Source organism: Tauraco erythrolophus, chromosome 9, assembly GCF_009769465.1.
Source record: "Tauraco erythrolophus isolate bTauEry1 chromosome 9, bTauEry1.pri, whole genome shotgun sequence".
In the NCBI taxonomy this organism is placed as follows: Eukaryota; Metazoa; Chordata; class Aves; order Musophagiformes; family Musophagidae; genus Tauraco; species Tauraco erythrolophus.
Window position 1 is genome coordinate 14,843,891 of NC_141473.1, and position 19,682 is coordinate 14,863,572.

General features: G+C 53.5%; 2 protein-coding genes across 10 annotated transcripts in view; one reads left to right on the forward strand and one right to left on the reverse strand.

Moving 5' to 3' along the window:
• Positions 1–641: 641 nt before the first annotated feature.
• On the forward strand, positions 642–4,145 carry CYP17A1 (cytochrome P450 family 17 subfamily A member 1). The gene is made up of 8 exons (XM_086616587.1): positions 642–965; positions 1,483–1,621; positions 2,180–2,409; positions 2,638–2,724; positions 2,836–3,045; positions 3,270–3,439; positions 3,522–3,625; positions 3,877–4,145. Exons 1-8 carry the CDS (start codon positions 642–644, stop codon positions 4,143–4,145), a joined length of 1,533 nt encoding a protein of 510 aa, XP_086472713.1.
• A 6,217-nt stretch (positions 4,146–10,362) lies between these two features.
• Positions 10,363–19,682, reverse strand: part of WBP1L (WW domain binding protein 1 like) — a 61,212-nt gene continuing 51,892 nt past the window's right edge. For all 9 annotated transcript variants that reach the window (XM_086616367.1, XM_086616366.1, XM_086616371.1 and 6 more), the window contains 2 exons: positions 14,161–14,322; positions 10,363–12,710 (listed from right to left, as the gene is read on the reverse strand). In XM_086616367.1, coding sequence (XP_086472493.1) covers positions 11,968–12,710; positions 14,161–14,322 — 905 coding nt within the window. In that variant the 3' untranslated portion in view covers positions 10,363–11,967. The remainder of the gene's footprint in view (positions 12,711–14,160; positions 14,323–19,682) is intronic.

The window sequence follows — 19,682 nt, forward strand, 5'->3', positions numbered from 1 at the left end:
TGGGGACACCCCGAGACTGCACAGGGCTGCCCGGGGCTGCTTGGGGCTTCTCAGCACGTCCCACTGCTTGCCCAGTGGTGCCCGGGGCTGCCCAGTGCTCATCAGCGCTGCCCAGTGCTGCCCGGGGCTGCCCAGTGCTCACCAGCGCTGACCAGGGCTTGCCCAGCGCTGACCAGGACTGACCAGGGCATCTCAGCACTCCCCAGCGCTGCCCAGTGTCCCCGGCCCTGTGTCTGCCCATCCTTTCCCAGGGACGTCTAGGGGCTCCCAGGCTCAATGCCCCACCAGTTCCCGTCTGTGCTCATGGCAGCCAGGGGAGAAGGGCTCAGCTTCCCTCTTCCCCTTCGCCCACAACAGGGCTTCAGGGACAGAGCCCCGAGGATGGATCTGGCCCTGGGTGTCCCCTGGCCCGCAGCCTGCTGGACATGGCTCCCCCACAGCCAACGAGTATGGCCGTGGCCCCTGCTGCTCTCGCCCCTCGCTGGTTGCCCAGCTGCAGAGCTGGCCATGGGCCCAGCGCCCAGTTCTCCTCCTCCCTGTCCCCCTCGATAAGGATGTGAGCCCGCCTCGGGGTCACGGCGACGGCCCCGCAGTCGGTATAAATGCCCCTGCACTGCCAGAGCCCCACAGCCAGCCCTGCCATGCTGCTGCTGGGCACCCTGCTGCTGGTCCTGGCCCTGCTCTGTGCCTGGGGGCTGGCACGTCATCGAGCCGCCCTGGGGACGGGCACAGGGATGGGTGCAGTGCGCCCGCGGAGCCTGCCGTCCCTGCCGCTGGTGGGGAGCCTGCTGCAGCTGGCTGGGCACCCCCAGCTCCACCTGCGGCTCTGGCACCTGCAGGGCCGCTATGGCAGCCTCTACGGCCTCTGGATGGGCTCCCACTATGTGGTGGTGGTCAACAGCTACCGGCACGCCAGGGAGGTACTGCTGAAGAAGGGGAAGGCTTTCGCCGGACGGCCTCGCACTGTAAGTTGGTGGTAGGTTTTGGGAGACTTCCTCCTGCTGCGGTGTGGGGCAAGGTAGAGGATGCTCCCGAGAAAGGTGCTGGCACCCAGCAGCATCTGGCTCATCTCCCCATCCTGCCTGCAGCAAGGTGATGGGGAGGCAGCCCCTCTCTGCCCTGTTCCCCAGGGCAAATCCTGCACATCCTCCATCCTCAGGGTTCTCGTTCTTCCCCGGGGCTGGCTGCATCTCGGGGCTTGGGGACGTGGGGTCAGGTACCACCAGGCTCCCTACACCCCCTTAAGTTTCCTGGGCACCCCAGCCACTCCTGGCATCTGTCCCCAGACTTTTCCATCGCTTCTCAGGGAGGGAATGCAAAGCTCATGGCCCAGGCTTTGCCCACCAGTCCTAACCACCAGCCCTCCCAGATCATCCCTGGGATGAGACCACCATCCACCCGCCCAGCATCACCCTTTTCTGACAAACAGGCCCCATGGGGCTGCCCTGCATCGGGGTGAGCCCAGGGCTGCCTGTCCGACAGGTGACCACGGACCTGCTGTCCCGGGGGGGCAAGGACATCGCCTTCGCCAGCTACGGCCCCCTCTGGAAGTTCCAGCGCAAGCTGGTGCACACTGCTCTCTCCATGTTCGGGGAGGGCTCGCTCGCCCTCGAGAGGATCAGTAAGTGCCCCCTGCGAGCCCCTGGGCTCCCTCCCAGCTCTATCTCCCTCTCTTGCTTGATCCCTGCTGGACTTTTCCTTTCTCTATGACGTGATCCCCTGGGAACCAAGGGACGATTCATCAGCTCAGCTCAAGCCCCCCGGCACCCCCCAGTTTGCCTAGCAGGGGCTTGGTCCCTCTGTCCATCCCAGTACTTTACTGACACCTCTTCCCATGCATTCCCTGCCCTGAGCTTTGGCCCTCCTCTGTCACAGCTGGGGAATCTGAGGCACAGAGCCAGCACACGGCCCCCCGGGCTCCCTGCTCCACCCTGGAGGAACAACAAGCCACACAGAGAGACTTTCCTGCATGTCTCCATCCTCTCTGCTTCTCCTCAGCACCCAGCATTGCCCCTTCTGCCCATCCCGGTCCCTTGGGGCTCAGCCCTGCCTGTGGGGTGCTCTCTGCAGGCTGCACAACCCGCATGAGTGGGGGACCCCTCCTTCCAGCCCCCAGCTGTCCCCTCCACCCTCTCACCTTCACCATCACCCCCTCACCTGCCTCTTCCCTCCAATCCAGTCTGCCGGGAGGCTGCGTCTCTGTGCGAGACGCTCAGCGCTGCGCAGGATACGGCCCTGGACGTGGCTCCTGAGCTCACACGGGCTGTCACCAACGTGGTCTGCTCCCTCTGCTTCAACTCCTCGTACCGGCGCGGGGACCCTGAGTTCGAGGCCATGCTGGAGTACAGCCAGGGCATTGTGGACACTGTGGCCAAGGAAAGCTTGGTGGACATCTTCCCCTGGCTCCAGGTGAGCAGGGACATGAGGACCACCTGTTCTTCTCACCTCAGATGAGAGGAAGAGCTGGGATGTGTCCTGCAGGAGGGGGCTACCTGAGCCCTCTGGGGCTAGGAGAGTCCCTGCCCTGGTGTTCCACAAGAGCTAGTACCCTGGTGGGCATGGAGCAGCTGCTCGGGGGGCCTGCAGAGGCTGGGCTGAGCTGGAGCCCCTTGCTGTAATGGGGCTTTTCTCCCTCAGATCTTTCCCAACAAGGATCTGGCCCTGCTGAAGAGATGCCTCAAGGTCCGGGACCAGCTGCTCCAGCAGAAGTTCACTGAACACAAGGTGCCAACGGAGCCAAGACAAGGAGATGCTCAGGAGCTCTGGGGTGCTGGAGCTGGGGGGTGGGACGGGATTATGCCCAGGACAGCCCAGCTCACGCATCTCCCTTGGCAGGAAGCCTTCTGTGGGGATGCTGTGAAGGACCTCATGGATGCCCTCCTTCAAGTGAGGCTCAGTGCCGAGAACAGCAGCGCCCCAGCACCAGGGCTGGAGCTGACGGATGACCACCTCCTCATGACAGTGGGGGACATCTTCGGGGCTGGCGTGGAGACCACCACAACTGTGCTCAAATGGGCTGTGCTCTACCTGCTCCACTACCCTGAGGTAGGGTCCACCCCACATCAGAGAGCCTGGGATCCTTCCGGCACCAGGGACATCATGGGGAGCTTTGGTGAAGGCAGGTGCCAAGAGAGATGTCAGGCTTTGCAAATAAGCAGGATCAGACTGTGGGCATTTTACTTCTGTCCTGCACAGCCTTCCAGAACATGGTGGTGGTGCTGGGTCAGCCCCCTCCCCAGGCTCCCACCCAGCCCTTGCTCTCTTCCCAGGTCCAGAGGAAGATCCAGGAGGAGATGGACCAGAAAATTGGCCTGGCACGTCACCCCCACCTCAGCGACCGCCCGCTACTGCCCTACCTGGAGGCCACCATCAGCGAAGTGCTGCGCATCCGGCCTGTGTCCCCCCTGCTCATCCCACACGTGTCTCTTGCTGACACCAGGTGAGACTCTCTGGGATGCAGCTGGGATGCAGGCAGAGACCATGGGAGGGAGCAACTGTCTCAGTCTTCTTTTGTCTTGCAGCATCGGGGAATACTCCATCCCCAAGGGTGCCAGGGTCATCATCAACCTCTGGTCCGTGCACCACGACGAGAAGGAGTGGGACAAGCCCGAGGAGTTCAACCCTGGTGGGTTGGATGCTCCCCATGCTCCTTGGTGGACTGGGGATGGCAGCGTGGCTGCAGCAGGAGAGGGATCAGGCTGAGTCCAGGGAAGGCTTGGTGGTGGGAAGTTGGATCCTGCTTCCCCATGCTGGCGTGTTTGCACTGTCTCTGCTCTTGCAGCTCATGAGAGGGACACACATGAGATGAACTTGGGCAGGTCTCAGGTAGAAGGAACCAATCTCTGCCGATGCCAGTGGTGCCTCTTCCCCTTGCAGGCCGGTTCCTGGATGAACGGGGCCAGCACATCCACTCGCCCTCGCCCAGCTACCTGCCCTTCGGGGCTGGGATCCGTGTCTGCCTGGGTGAAGTCCTGGCCAAGATGGAGCTCTTCCTCTTCCTGGCCTGGGTGCTGCAGAGGTTCACGCTCGAGTGCCCCCAGGACCAGCCCCTGCCCTCGCTGGAGGGCAAGTTTGGTGTTGTGCTGCAGGTGCAGAAGTTTCGGGTGAAGGCCAGGCTGCGGGATGCCTGGCGACCGGCCTCGTGATGGGGACGAGCCCTGGATCCTGGGCAGTGGTGGGGTAGGATGGGATGGGTCAGGATGAGACCCTGGAGACTATGCCCCACCTGCCCCATGGGTGCAGGGTTGTCCAGATAAAGCTGTTCCCAATGCAGCACGGCTCCGGCTATTTTCTGGGCAGGTGATGGAAGGCAGGGGCAGGTGGGAGGGTGGCCCCACAACCTCGTGTGAGCACTGGGCTGAGCTGGGAGGCCATGGCCTCTCTGCAGGGCTGCTAACACCAATAGCCCCTTCGCTCCCCAGCAATGAAGCTGGGGGGCCGTCCAGAGACAACCACGAGCCATGGAGACCAGCTGCCCACATGGCTGGTGGGGGGACAAGGGCCCACCCAGCCGGGTAAGGGGGAAAAAGCGATCAGCGGGCAGTTTAGGTGTTAGGGATGCCCAGGCTGTGGCTGGTGGCTGTGACCCCTGGTGGGTCGCCTAGGCTGGCCCCTGCCTCAGTTTCCCTGCTGGGAGCAGGGAAAATGGAGGTGATGTGGGCTGGGAGGTGAGCCTGCCATGGGGCAGGGAGAGGCCTCCCAGCCCTGCCTTCCCCTGCCCCATCCCAGGACAGCGTGCCTTCGCTCCTTGCAGGGAAAAAGAAGGAAACAGCTTAGAAGTTTCTGCAGATTTAGCTCCTGCCTGGCTTCCTCTCACACCATACCCCTCTGCCAGCACATACTGGCATGGACACACGGGTGCACGCACACACATGTACTTACAAGCATGTGTATGCACACAAAAGCACAGGGATGCATTTGTGCCTGCTGGCACACGCATACCTACGCATGCGTGTGCTTGTATGCACACACACACATACGTGTACACACACACACGCAGACCCTTCCAGCCGGGACATGAGCACCCTGCAGTGCTGCAGGGCTGTCCGGCCCCCTCCTGTGTGCGACCTGCCGTGGGGAGGCACAGGCAGCCCCAGCTCCAGCCAAAAGCGAGGGCTCCCATTGCTCAGGCACACGGAGTAGCACCCGGAGGCACTTGGACTCCACGAGCTGAGCTCAGCTGCGGCCCCCCCAGACCCAGTGCCTGGGCTGCTGACATTTACTGTGCAGCAACATGGCATGTCCTGTCTGCACAGTGTCCCGAGCATCGATGCCACTGTCTGACCAGATTACAGCCGTCACTTCGAGCAGCATAACCTTCCCGTAACACAAGGGGCCGGGCTTGCTTCCACTAAAAACTGCTGCACCATGGAGGGCAGTGTGCAATTAGGTTTCTGGTTCTCTATTACTTGACCTCGTAATATTTAACTAAATAGCAAAACAGCTATGGCTCAGGGCTCCAGGAGGGAAAGCAGCTGGAGCTGAGGGGAAAGCCCTTTGTGGCCTCAGCGCAGCGTGACACCCCCAGCCCTGCACACCCCCACATTCCTCCCCTTTTTCCATTTCCCCCTGCCCTCTCTCTTGCTAGCAGGCAGGAAAACTGACATAAAACCTCCCTGCCACTAAGCTTTCTGTCCTGTGTGTCGAAGTGTATGTTTTCTTTCAAACTGCCAGCACTTTGCTTTCGCTCAGGCTCCTCTCCGCTCAGCATCTGATGCCAAATGGGTCCCATCAGCCCATCGCATGGCATGAGGATGGTGAAGGAAACATGTTTTCAGCCCAGCGCAGCGCTCAGAGCATCTTCCCTCCTCCCACTCCATTCTCATGGAGGCTCAGGGTGGTACAGAGCAGCTGGAGGAAGAACCTCGGTGCACACGCCTGCCCCAGGGGCAATCCTAGGGGTGATTTGTGCAGCTGACCCACCAGACGTATGGCAGAGGAGGGAAGAGTAGGAGCCTGGCCCTGCTGCTGCTGTGTGGAGTCTCTGTTGGCTTGTAAGGGCTGAGCCCCGCACTCCTTCCCACTCCCCTGCCTGCCTGCTGACCGGTTCCACTGCACCAGGGACACTGCCAAGTTTCCGATCCCTCCACCTCTGCCAGCACAGGCTGAAGATGAGTGGTTGAAGGAGGACTCGGCTCAGAGCAGGTTTGTGAAAAATTTGGCTAAACACAATGCTCTGGGCTTCCCCAGGGACTGGCACTTCCACACTAGCCTAGCCCTTCTCCTGGCCCAGATTCTGTTCTTGTTCATGGCAGCACATGCCAGCAGGGAGACCCCTTTCCACTCTCCTGTGGTCATCAGTAACTGCAGCACCCCGGTGCCTCTGGGAGCATCAGCCTGGTACCTCCAGCACCTCTATGCCTCTTGTCAAAGTTTGCGCTCAGTAAAGGAAGGGATTTTCTCCTTGCCAGAGTCAGCATGGAGCTGGCACCATGTGCACAGGTTGCCATTGCCGAGGCACCTGCAGCAAGGTGTGTGTGCTCACAGCGAGTGCTCGAGGCCACTGTGTACCCTGAGGCAGAAACGGGGACTTTGGGGCCAAGGATATTTCTAAACCAGAGACACTTGCACAAAGCTTGCGCTCCAGCTGGGTTTCCCTGTTCACCAGGGCCGGCATGTGCTGCCTCTGGGGCTGGAGACCAGCCACATGCTGCGAACCTCGTCCGTCTGAGCCCAGCCTTGCTGCAGGGCATCTTGCCCCCTGGCCCAGCCCACCTCCTGCCAAACCAGCCAACTGGGAGAAGATGCTGCCGTGGGGGAGTTCAGCACCCAGCACCAGCTGCCCAGCACCTCGTGAGCTGGTAAACAGCCGCCAGCACGGCTGCTCCCGCTCTGGGAACAGGCAGAGCGGCTTCTGAATCATCTGGCTGGTATTTAGGTCCTGACAGCTGTTCCGGGGCCGTGCCGCTGCGCCCAAACCCCCTGACCCCGCCAGACACCTTCACCTGGGCTGCCTGCGGAACAGTGCCAGATCCAGCCGCAGCAGCTCCCTCCCTCCTCATGCCCCTGGCGCAAGCCAGGCTCTCCTGAGACCCAAGACATGGAAACCCACCACCTTGGATGAGCCCTTTGACTTTGTACAGACCTGGCACGAAGCAGCCCAGTGATCCAAAAACTGAAGGGACGAGGTAGCCATGTCCACAGGAAAGCCGGGGGGACCTCAGCATCTGCTGCCAGGTTTCAGTCAGCCGAGCACAGGCAGCCGCGGGGAACGCTGAGGCTTTTGCTGCTGAAACAATCCTGCTGCTGCACCAGCTTGGGCCGTGTTGGGTCCCCACCCTCCCTTTGGGGCCACTCAAGGTCTTTGCGTGGGGGAAACCAGGACAGGAGGGAGCAGCTCCAAAGGGCTCAGAGGGGATCGGGAACCAGTGGCTTTATCTTCTTCCCCAAAGTGGGGTCTGCAAGAGAGCAACCAGTGACGGCAGAAAGGCCAAAGCTTTTTCATTCCTGGCTGTTCCCACAATGTACCCCGGGTACCTCACGAAGCAGAGGTGCAGTTCGCTGAGGTGTGACCCGAGGGCACCAGGCAGGGTGAGCTGGAGCCTTCCCATCACACAAACTCATTTTTGGGGGGCACAGCCACCCCCTGCAGCACTCAATTGATCCAGCTGCACTACGGGACTCAGCTCAGGAGCCCTCCAACTTTGAAGGGCTTCACTTCACGCCAGGCACCAGCTGGTAGAGCCGCAGCCAGCGCACGGGGAGCAGACAATGCTCAAAATACCTGCAGGCTCTGGTGTGGGCACGGTGCCAGGTGAGCTGAGTAAGCAGGAACCTCAGGACACAGCTGTTCACCGGCCGAAAACAAATCGAGAAAAAACCTGGCAGCCTGTGACCCCCCTGCCCCGGCACAGAGACTGCAGCGCTTGCACCACTGCCGCGACGGCCCCCGGTGTGGGCATCAGCCCCATCTGATAAAAACAGATCGGTGCTGGGAAGGATGGGGGGGAGAACCTGCTCTGACGAAGAAAGGCGACTCATCTCGTCCTTCCCAGGCTGCCTGCTGTGGGATGCTGCAGGGATTGCCTCCAGCCAGGGGGCTGCTAGCCTGCACCCCTCCCTGCCTGGCCTGGCCCAGGCTTTTCCTGTATGAACAAAAAGAAGGAAAAAAAAAAACCCAGAAAAAAGGGAAAAACCTCCCAGGGATGCATTGCACAGGGATGGTGGGCAGGGGCCAGGAGGCGACAGGCTTCAGGGAGAGGCCAGGGGAGTTTATTCACCAAAGCAGGACCGTGCCCCGGCTCCTGGCCAAGCGCTGCAGGGAATGGGTCACAGCAGGACATCCCTGGCCAGGGCACACGGGAGAGCAGAGGATATCTGGCTGTGGGAGCCGGCTCACACAGGGCAGGAAGCGAGCATGTCGCCGGCTCTCGTCGCTGACGCATGTCCCCGAGCAGCAAGGGGCACCCAGGGAGCCCAACGCTCCCATGGCTGGGCGGCACAGCCTCAACGCCTTCTGCGGAGCCTGCTGATTTTGCTTTTGTCTTGGAGGCTCAACTCTGGTTTCCTGCCCCAGGATGTTTTCGATGACTGTGTGTAACGCAGAAGCTTAACTGCACCATGGCTTTCCTTAGCCTCCGGTTAGGCAGGTTCGAGCTCTGAGAGCAGGCTGCCAGCAAGCACCAAGACACACCATTCCCTCCTCCTCCATCTTCAGCCAACACATGTCCACTGGGCTGTACAAACACGCGACAACATGCTGCAGGAAAATCCTACGGACATCCCCAGAGGGGGAGTTTGCATTGTTGAAGCCAAAGAGTCCCTTGGGAACACAGAGGCGATGCTGCGGTACCCGCTGGTCTCAGGGACCCCCTCACTGAACCACCACACAGTGCTGCAGTGCCTGTCCCCAGGTGACACACCCCAACCCCACCAGGACGCCCAGCGGGTCCTTGCCCTTGGGGCCAATTCCAGCAGCAGCAAACATGCCCTATAAGCAGCACTGCACTGCCATGGACTCCAGACTTTAAGTGTTATCGGCATCGACACTTAAGCACGTTGTGAAGAAAACCATCGAGCACCGCATTGACACACTAGCACAGAGCAACTGAGAACAAACTATTTGCAACTCAGTTTTGAAACGATGTATTCACGACTCCCATAAAACACTGGTCCCTTATAGTTGGAAATAGGCATTTTTTGGTGCTCTGGTGTTGCAGATGTACACCTGCCCCCATCGTCACATCTCCAGCATTTTACACCCACGGACTGCATTTGGAGAAGGGCTCTGTTTGGGCCACGCTGGCTTTCTACAAAGGAATAGATGTGAGGGTCAAGCACCTTTCTAAAGCTCCAAAGCTGGAGCTTTGGGAGTCCTCTGCATGCCCATGTTTTTTCCCCCCGAAGAGGCACCAGCCATGATGCCTCCAAGGAGCTCACCTGCCCAGTGTCCCACCCTGCACCACTCCTCCTCCCCACACCAGCTGCCCTTGGTCCAGGTCTGAAAGCCTGAAGCACCAAGAGCCACACCGATAGTTCTACCCCTCCTGAGGCACATGTGAGCTTAAGAGACACAGCTTGTGCCCAGTTTTCTTTATGGTCTTTAAAAGCCTGAAAAACCTCCAGGAGTCATAGAACAGGCACACCGCTGCTTCTTCCCTGACTTTTTAAGATTAGAAACATCAGCTCAGCTTACTGACACTCACCTCTATGTCCAGAGAAGAAGTGGAGTGTTCCCTTGCCCTTAGTGGCATGGCAGGAAAGCAAACAGATTTTTGCCTTATGCCAACAGAAACGCTGGCAGAGGATCCTCCCACTGGCAGGGGGCCACCCCCAGGATTTACAGCAATGAAACCCCACTCTGTAAGGACTGAGGTGCTTTTTTAGATTCCTCTGTGGTGCAAGGAACAAAGCCAGGTGCCAATATGTACAGAATTCCTAGGGCTGGCACTGGGGATCTTTAATTCTCTTCCCAAAAGACAAAGTGGTTGGTGAACACCGTTGGAAGCAACCAGTCTCCAGGCAGCCTCGATGCCCAGTGAGCCAGCCCGGCTCAGGGGCACACATGGTCCCTCTGTTACCACTCACACTCCAGGCATCCTGGCATAAGGTCTCCTGAATCCAAATTGAAGTCTTTCATTCTTAGGAGCACCCTAAGACACAAACTGAAGAGCCGTCTTCATCAGCTGTTCTGATGGAAGTGAAAGGCTGTGAGGGGTAAAGGAGTGAGATTTTCCTAAACCTTCTAAGTTAAAAGCACTCTCCTCAAACGTGTGGGTGAAATACTGAAAGAAGCACCATTTGTCTTGCTGTCATCTGTATCCAGCATAGTGCCACATACCTCCAGTTAAAAAACCAAAACCAATCCATAAACTAAAACCAAATCTTGTTCTTAACTCACAAAATGATACACATACACATGGGCAAGTTATCAGAAAAGGCATTATATTTTGGTTTCCACCTTATTTAAAACTAATTTTGGTTTTCAATCAATCAAAATTGAATATGTCTGAGTTCAGTTTTCAATTCTTTTTTTTTCCCCATAACAGTAATGATCTGGATGACCATAATTATAAAAGGGACAAGGATAAAACCCGAGAACAAGACAAATAATCTGAACTGTGCTCTCTTCCACATGAGCACTGCAGGGAATGTTAGTTTCAGCTCTTCGTTTTTTTTTGTTGTGGGTTGTTTTTTTTTTCCTTCGGGTTGTTACTAACAAAATCTCTACCGTTTATTAAAGCAAAGCTACAGTAAATTTTCTTGCAGTCTTACAGCAGGTTTTCATATTACCAGTAGGACTCGCATGCATGGATTGCAGTCACACACACACACGCTCACAGACATTATACAGTAGCCAGTTGCCACCATAAAAAAAAAAAAAGAGAAAAAGAAAACAGACATTCATTTCTTTTAAGTGGTCAACATTAGAATCGCACCAAAATTTTGGATCCAAAAAAAAAAAAATACTGCACAGGTCTTCCACATCTACATGGTAAGTCATCCCTTCGCAATGGACGGAGCTCTCGTCTCCATTTGTTCAACATGCATCACTGAAGCTTGAAGGCACGCTGGCCAAAGAGAGCCCTGTTCTTTTTTTGTCATCTTAACTCAAGTGTGCTGCTCTCAGGGTGCAAAAAAAGGGGGAAAACAATAAAGCCAAGCCCTTTTGCAGCACACTGGGAAAAGGTCATTCGGAGACCACAGTACTTGGAAGGCAGCCCAGCTGCCTGGATTCTACTTCTAACTGTGCTCTTGGAGGCATTGAAGGAATACACTCATCTTTAAAAATGACATATAAAGGCAAATTTCTGCAAACCCTTTCTTTTCAAACTGCTTACGGTAGACTAACACTCCTTCTGGAAGAAAGTGGTCCTTCAGTCACCAGCTTCAAGTGGGAAATTTCCTACCCGCTGTCTTAAACACTGAAGCACCAGAGATTATACAGCTGATGTGTTCAGGCATTCATCAGCTTTAGGAAAACTTAACACACACAAAAAAAAAAAAAAAAGGCAAAAATGTAAAGAAATCCCCAATGCCTCAAGAGCACTATATCAAACCCGAACTCTTGGGCTACTGACTGCCGGCACTGTCAGAAGCTGCTTGCTTCTGGGAAGACACCTGGAGGTTGAAGCTTTACAGTGATTTCGTATCCTCCCAGGGTGAGATTTGCTGAGCTTTACTGATTGCAAGATAAAGCAGTGTTTTGGAAAAATAAAACCAACAAACTCGTAATAACCATCACCAAAATCACCATTGAGAAAGTTCCATTTGTTAGACGGTCTCAGTGAGAAACATCAGTCCCTGCCCCGTGAAGCAGGATGGACATGATTAACAAAACCCAGAACAACCTGTCCCCACAAGCCGGGCCTTCAGGGTCTAGTCCCCAAATTATACTGGAGGGGAAGAAAGAAAAATAAACAAAAAAAAAAGGTTGTATCACCTTTCCTCCTGTTAAAGTTTTAATCCTCTTATTCCACTTTCATTTCTTTGTTATTTTCCCCTGATTCTCCCTTCTGCTTTGCCACCTTAGCTGGGGGAGTTATTGGTACGAGAGTTTGGAGAGTCCTGCTCATTTATTGTGTTCAAGAGCACACACACCGGCTGCCGGGGCAGGTGGTGGTGGCTGTGTTCAGGGTGCTGCTCTTCCATGGCATTAAAAAGCCCTTCCTCCTCGTCCCTGTGGGGGTGGCCACTGCAGCTGTCGCAGAAGTCCAGAGGCCCGTCCAGAGCATCATCAATGAGCCCGTCGAACTCCTTGAGGTCATCGTCATGATGGCCCCGGTTGCATACGCAGACTTCGATGCCCGAGTCACCGGTGAAACGGCGTTGCCTGCCCGGCGTCTTGTCCTTCACGTCGGGAATGGCGCTGCTCTGCTCTAAGCTCTCAGAGCTGTAACCTTTTAGCAGTTCCTCCTTGCACTCCGTATCCTTATCGGGACTGGCCCTCCTTTCCACTAGCTCAGCTCCTGTGCTGGTACCGCCGGGCTCGACGCTTTGCATTTTGGCAACGGCTCGCTCGACCAGTGTGGTGGTGGAGGGTTCAGGGTCCCCAAGGCCGGGGGACCCGGCGCTGTCAGTACTGCTGTTATTGCCACTGGGTGCTGCCGAGCTGCTCTGCGCTGGCTGCATGTTTCTTGGTGTGTCTGGGATTGTGCTACTGCTGCCTGCTGGGACGCACTGCTGATGTAAGGCACTATATGGCGGTGGGGGGGTCGGCGGTCGATTCACCACTTCCTCATAGGGAGGTAGTAAATAATTTGGCAAAAACCCTGAAAGTGGGAGGCAAGGAGGAGAAGTTATTTCATGAACAGCTTACCTCAGGAAATGAGTCGCTAACACAGGTCGGTATGTCATTTGTCATGTACCAGCACCTTCCCACTGAACAGCTCAACAGGTTTTAGAAGGGGTGCCAAAACTTGGCCCAAACGAGACACGTCGTGCTTTAGAGAAGCAGCAATTGTGGCACAGGAGGGCACCATCGCAGTAGGCGACGGACCCAGCTGGGCACAGCAGCCTGATCTCCCTGCTCTCAAGTCTATGCTTAGGGCTACCAGGCGAACCCCCCACCACCACCCTGTACCCTAATACAGCCCCACAAGCCACACCAAGGGATGGCCTGTGTTGGCTGGAGGGAACAGCCTGGGAGATAACTCGCCAGCCCTCTCCAACACTGGCTTCTCAGCCGAGTTTCCACTTTGAAGAGGAAAGATCTCTTCTCACAAAGCTTTGTGCAAACAGGAAGAGACATGAGCAGTTACAAGGAACTTGGGATCCTGGCTTTTAGTTGTTGTTTTAGTGAAACTGGCTGGATTCAGTTTTTCTGGTGCAGTCAGAATAAATGGGCAGTACTGGCAAGAGGGTTTGGTTCATCGTATTTACACCCCCTGAAATCTACGAAAGATTTCGTTTATTTCTTCAGAGGCAACAAAATAGTCTATATAGACAGAAGGGATGTAAATAACGGAAGCATTTAAAGACAGCCCAGCAGTTTTCCAAGTGCAATTGCGTATCCCTGGGGCTGGGGATTATTTCTGAGGTGGCTGCAAAAGTTTAACAAGAACAGCAAGTTCATACATGTAATTCAACAGTCCATTACAGGAGATTCAGTTGTGGCACCTCCAATCAAAAGGCTGTGACTTGCTGTTCTAGCACAGTGTAGCAGGGCACGAAGGAGAGAACAAAGTGATTATACTTTCCCGGAGCTGTGGGCAACAGCTCCTCTGTGCAAACTCCTAGTGCTGCTCACCAGCAGCGTCATCTGGGAACCGCAGTACAGGGGGAGAGCCAGCATGGTCCCTGCCGAGGCACCACTTCCACCCAGCCTGTGTGACCGAATTTCGTGAAGCCACTTCCCACATCTCAGTCCCACCAGCAGCAAGCGCAGGCTGGAAAGGAGGAGCATCCATAAAGTCCTGAACGAGATATTTTAAGAACCTTCTCAGAAAAACACCCAAAGAATCACTGCACCCTCAGAGCCAAATCAAGGGTGGGTGTGAAGGTGCTGTAGCTGGTGTGGTTCAACTCCAGATTCAAAGAGGCTCAAATGCACCCGAGCAGCTGGAACATGTCAGCTCCTCTCTACAAGTCAAGGTTAGGCAGCAGAGCTGCCCAGTGGCTCTTGCCGAGCCCAACCACTGCTCCCCACTTCCACCCAACACAGGAAACTCACTGTTGCCCCGCTCCCCAAGACCTCCAGGAAAAATGGCGTGAGGTACATACGGAAATAAAACGGCAGGGCTGAATAGTTATGGGCTTCCCGGTAAGCGATCAGGTTGATCTCGTGTTGCCGCTGCTGGGCCTGGAGACGATGTTTGGTGCGTCGGTGATGGCAAACACAACAGCAGCTGAGGATGATGATGATGGTCCACACCAGCCAAAACCCTGCAGTGGGGGTGAGTAAGCATTAACCACAGAGCGAAAGCCACATCTGACCCCAGGAAACCCACAAAGGCCACGGAGAAGACGATCGGAAAGCCTGGATCTGAACCCCAAGCTGCTCTACAGGCAGAAATACGCAGTGTGCCAGGAGGCTTCGACATGGACCTGCCTGCGTGGGTGACTGCTACTCTGGGAACCTTGACAGAATCGGGTAACTCTGAACACACTTGGGTACAATGAGGAGCATGTTCAAGAGGCACGATTCTAGAGGAGAACAAACTATGGAGACAGGGCTAAGCTCCCTCTCACCATCCTTCCCATCCCTTGGATATAATTTCTAGCCAAAAACACGAGCAGAGCTGTGAATAGCATTGAACTTGTCTCCCACAGCCACTTTGGTTTGAAAATACCAATCAAGACACAAAAGACACTCTGAAGATTGACCACAGAAGAAGAGAAAAACCCCAAGCACTATGTTTTGCTTTTGTTTGCACTGTTGTTTAATTTCCAGCCCAAATCCTTCATTGTTATACTTAACAAAAACATACTCTTTTTACATAAATGTCTCAAAATGTTTTTATAACTTATTTTTGTATTCAATGTCTTAAATTATTCAAAATGAAATTAAACTAGCTCCAACTCTGAATCCTCAAGAAACCTAACTTCTGCTCTGTTTGTGGTCAGGGCTGGTTTCTGTGCACTGTCATGCTGTACGTACATTGTTCCTTAAAAAGGAACTTGAAAACAGCACTTCCTGAATTTTCTCCACTCCCTCCAACATGTGGAATAACTCCCCTTTCCGCAAATCCACCTTCACGCTTGCATGCACTAGAAAAATGTTTCCGAGACACACTTCAAAGAGCTAGAACATTCACTCCGGATCAGGTTTGTGTCTCCTGCAACTTCAGCCCACAGCTCTACCTGCCTCAAAGGTGTCAGTAATATCTATTTTTTCTAAACTCAGTTTTTACAGCTGAGGATTCCAGGAGAGCTCCCCCTTTGGAAACATGCAGGCCTGGCAACCACTGCTCCGCAGAGATCACAACATGGGTTTTCTTTCGGTAAAACCTCTGCTACTCTTCATTATTTCCAAACAGACAAAATGAAGACTCCTAGTGCTACAGCCCATTTTCAGCACGGTCATTCTGCCCTGTGAGATCAAACTATTTTTTCCTCCCCAGTAAAAGCCTCTAGTCCTGACTTACAACACTTTGATGTTTTCAGCATCCCCTGCTGAGTTAGCGATGTTTTCTCTGCTAACAGCTGGGTGGGGAAAGGTGAACAGCTTAGGAATTTGAAGAATGAGAGCAGTATTGCTCTGGCTCAAGACAAAGTGCAATCGACCCATATCACCCATCTCAGAGCCCTGCACAGGGCTGTTTGTAGGTGAACTGGATATGCCGTATCGTGCCTCCCAGCATTTTGAGCCGGGACTTTCACCTATGTCGTAACCCAAATTCTCCATGTATTTTGGCACAACAAACTGAAATCTCCCTCTTGCCTTGCACAACCTATTTCCCTAATGGACTGGATTCTGCCTGATACCCAAACTTATCAAAGCCTGCTATCAAATAAAGGTGTTATATGCTCCATTTTTTTGCTTGGCTGGAAATCAAGTTTCCTAGGCAGTTTTTCTAGCCAGTCTGCTCAGCTGTACCATGAAGGGCAGAGAGAAAACTCTGATCTTTGCTCCAGAGAAACAAAGGACGAAGCACTCGAGATGACATCTGCACTTCCTTCGAAGTGAGCTGAGAAAGCATTCACTGCCCTCCAAACACCCTCCTGCTTCTAAAAAAGCCTTTTTATATAAACTAAAAGGATTGGTCTGCTCCACCCTTCCCTCCAAAGCCAGGCATTTGCAACCACTGTCTTGCAGTTTGAAGATTCCCACCAACACACTTTATTTTTTGCTAAGAGAAGGCCCCTTGGCTCTTGCTTGCTGAGGAAGCAAGAACAAGCTCATCAAAACCAGGTCATGGGCACAGCATGCCACCATGCACTGAAGCAGGCCTGCAGTTCATCTTCCAAGTACTCCTTATTTTCGAAGACTTTCTTTTGAACGAAGATCATGCGTTCAAAAACAATGGAAACACCCAGCTATCCAGGGATTTTAGCTACAGTCATGAAAACAGATGCTTTTTAACACATTTGATCACGTCCTTTCCCAAGGACTCTAGATGCAATGGTAGCAAGCAGCACTTAGTTAGTTAAGACGTCCTGGAGAACTGCCACCGTTAAGCAATCTCAGCTGTAGCAGCCGAATTTTTCTGCAGGGAATAACTGCTCCCACCCAAGCCTGCATTCAGAAGATTAAAAAAGTATTTCTTTAGAAAACTTCTCTACCCATTCCAAAGAAATCCCAAAGTGCCTTGCAGACAAACCGATGCACAAGCTCAGAGTGGGGGTCAAAGTAAGCTCAGCCATTCTTGGGAAGACGTGCGGCAACTTTGTAAACAGGCAGTAACAACATACAACAGTTTAGGATAATAAATTAATGCTGGATCCTACTGAAACCCCAGGTGGCATTTGAAGTAAACAGACCATAATTTACTGGATTGCAATGTGGCCACGGTGCCAGGAACACCACCTCCATTCTCATGCAAAGGGTCTATGTATGCTCGCAACCACAAGTGGATGAGATCTGTTGTTTTTCACAGGAATTTCCAGAAAAAAGAACCCACTAATACCACGTTATTGCTTGGTTTCATTAACCACTGACAATTCCTAGAGTTTCTAGGAATTACTCAACCCCGGACTCAGCATGAGCCCAAGGACTTGCCTGGGTGATCACAGGAGGTCAACAGCGTGTGCCTACCACAGCTGGCCTGGTTTCTGGCATCCTCTTTAATGGCTTTGCCCCCACCTTGTCACGCAACAGCACATCTGCACTGCAGGGCTGACAGCTCCCCCAGCGCACAGGAAGCAATAGGATGGGACACCCATAGGTGCTGGGGCACACGAGGGGCTCCTTGGATGTCGCTTGAACAAGGGTGCCAGTGCTGAGAGACAGAGTGGGTGCAGCTCTGGTTACAAGCCCAGCGCAGTGCTGGGAGTGCAGGGCCTCCATAAAAGACTCTACAAAATGCCCTAGCCAGAAGTTTGGGCACAGCTGCAATTTTGGCTGCAGAACAGAAAAACTGTAAAAGCCTAGCAAATATATAGTACAGTCATTTATTTGGAATAAAGCTATGCATACAAGGCCAAGTGCAATTGTAAATATTATGTCTAAAAGTATGGAGTGAACAGGGAAGATGTCCAGGGCTGAGCTGTGCATTTGTACACCTGGTGATGCTTGGCTTCAGACCAGCAGCAGGAAGGTAAGCAGAGCAGACCACTGGCACATACACCCAGTGGCTCATCTGGCCTGAGGGGAAGGAGGGGAATTTCAAATTCACCCAAAATCAACATTACACAAGCAGGAAACGCAGAGGCTCAGCACAGGAGTGGTACACGCTAACACCTCATTCATGGCAAAAGCAAGTACCAGTCCTGCCTCATGCTGAGAATGGGCAAGATGTGCAAAGGCAACAGAAGTCTGGCATTAAAATGCCTCTAAACACCATGTATTCTCTGTCCCCAAAAGCATTCCCCATCCCCAAATGCCTTCCCTGTGCTCTTCAACATGTGCCTCTTTCCCAAATGGACACAAGCTGGTTTTCAGCTGCATTGTGCTGAGCTATCGCTGCAGTCACTAGAAAAGGAGAAAAGGTTGGGGGATACCAGGCATCTTGAGCCAAGGTTGCCGTTAAATGTCTGATTTGAGAGAGCATTTCCCAACCGCCAACCTGGCAGTGACCACTGGGAAACAAAAGTTCACAGAAATCTGAGGGCAACATGACAGACAGAGAGCAAACAGGGTCTTTGGAAAAACAACTGCTGATGGACAGCATTGACAGAATCGATGCACCAGTTTGGAGCTAAACATGCACAAGGGGACTATCGGACTTGAAGGCAATTTCACTCTTGCTCTTGGTTTCTGGAAGGGTTGGAAGTTGAAACGCTCTCCAGTCCACAAAAGGCTGAGTCCTGCAAAGCACTGCTATATTTTCTGTCAAATTCACCGATGATGCCAATGGGTGGATAACAATGCAACCAAAGGGTGAATCAGACACAGCCAAGGAGCTGAGTTTTGCCAAGAGATTTCCCTGCCATAGCATCACAACCTTTCATAAAAATAAAAAAGAAGTACCAACCTCTTACCCAGCATCAGACAGACTCAGAGCTGTAAGCCCCACACGAGGGCCAAGCTCCTTATGCATGGGAGCTGCATAAAGACCTGGGAACAGAATTGGCTCCCATGAAAGTCATCTCTCACAAGCAAAGGAAATACCCAAGAGAGAGAAGGCTGCTACGTTTACAGCATCCTTCGGAAAGGGAGCCCCTTCACATGGTCATGCACCAGAGATATTTCCTACCAGCTGTGAAAGAACATGTCAGACCTAAAGCTTCAAGAAAAAACCTTTCTGGGAACTGACCATAGTTTTGCCCAAACTTAAGAATAATTAAGAATGAAATAATTTAAGAATTAAGAAAGCAGAGCATTCCCTCCTCATGAAAAAGGGAGGAGCGATGTTCAGTCTGACACTGTGCTGTGTTTGCTGCCTGGGATGTTGCCACCAGCATCCCCCGTTGAGAGAAGCTCCTTTTATCTTGTGCAAAATGGAAAATGTTTTCTGGAGCTTTCAAGGGTAGGAACAGAGAAATCTGCCCTCAAGTTCACAGCAAACTTGGGCAAATGCCATTGGTCTGTTGGCAGGAAGTCCCCTAAAAGCAAGCCAAAACATACTGCAAAGTGTTTCTGTGTCTGCCTGACAAGCATCTGGGTAATAGCTTTGGCTCCATGAGAGCTGGTTCTGAACAGAAGGAGAAGTGGGACAATTTCATTGACTGAAAAGTGATGTACCAAATGGTGGCCTCACAGTCAGACATGGCTGGAAAAAAACTCGTCTTTCACAGGGCCAACACTATCAGCAAAAATAGGAGAGAGATTTAATTGGTAGCACAACCCGGATGCACTTGAGTTTAATACTGTCCTTGGCACAGAGACTGCATCATCTCCTGCCACTTCAGACACGAGCCTGTGCCTGTAGGAGTCAACGCTGCTGCTCAAGAATGGCAGATGAAGGATCCAGGCCGTAGGCCTATGAACATTTTAAGAAGGGAAAAAAAGAGGCTGCTGAATGATGTGGTCCTCTCCTGCCTGTCTCTTCCATCCCTCCTGCTGCCTCCTCCACCTCTTCTCGTGCCAGCGCAAAGTTGTGTGCAACTGTGATTTGAACCAGTTTGAGGGAATCAGAGCAGGTTGAAACTCGTCTGCCAAAAGTAATAGCAGCAAAAGAAAGATTGTGACTTTCAGTGACAGT

Coding starts and splice junctions, on each gene's coding strand:
- CYP17A1 (XM_086616587.1), top strand. CDS start 642: ATGCTGCTGCTGGGCACCCTGCTGCTGGTCCTGGCCCTGCTCTGTGCC. Junction 966..1,482: donor TCGCCGGACGGCCTCGCACT/GTAAGTTGGTGG, acceptor CCTGTCCGACAG/GTGACCACGGACCTGCTGTC. Junction 3,626..3,876: donor GCCCGAGGAGTTCAACCCTG/GTGGGTTGGATG, acceptor TTCCCCTTGCAG/GCCGGTTCCTGGATGAACGG.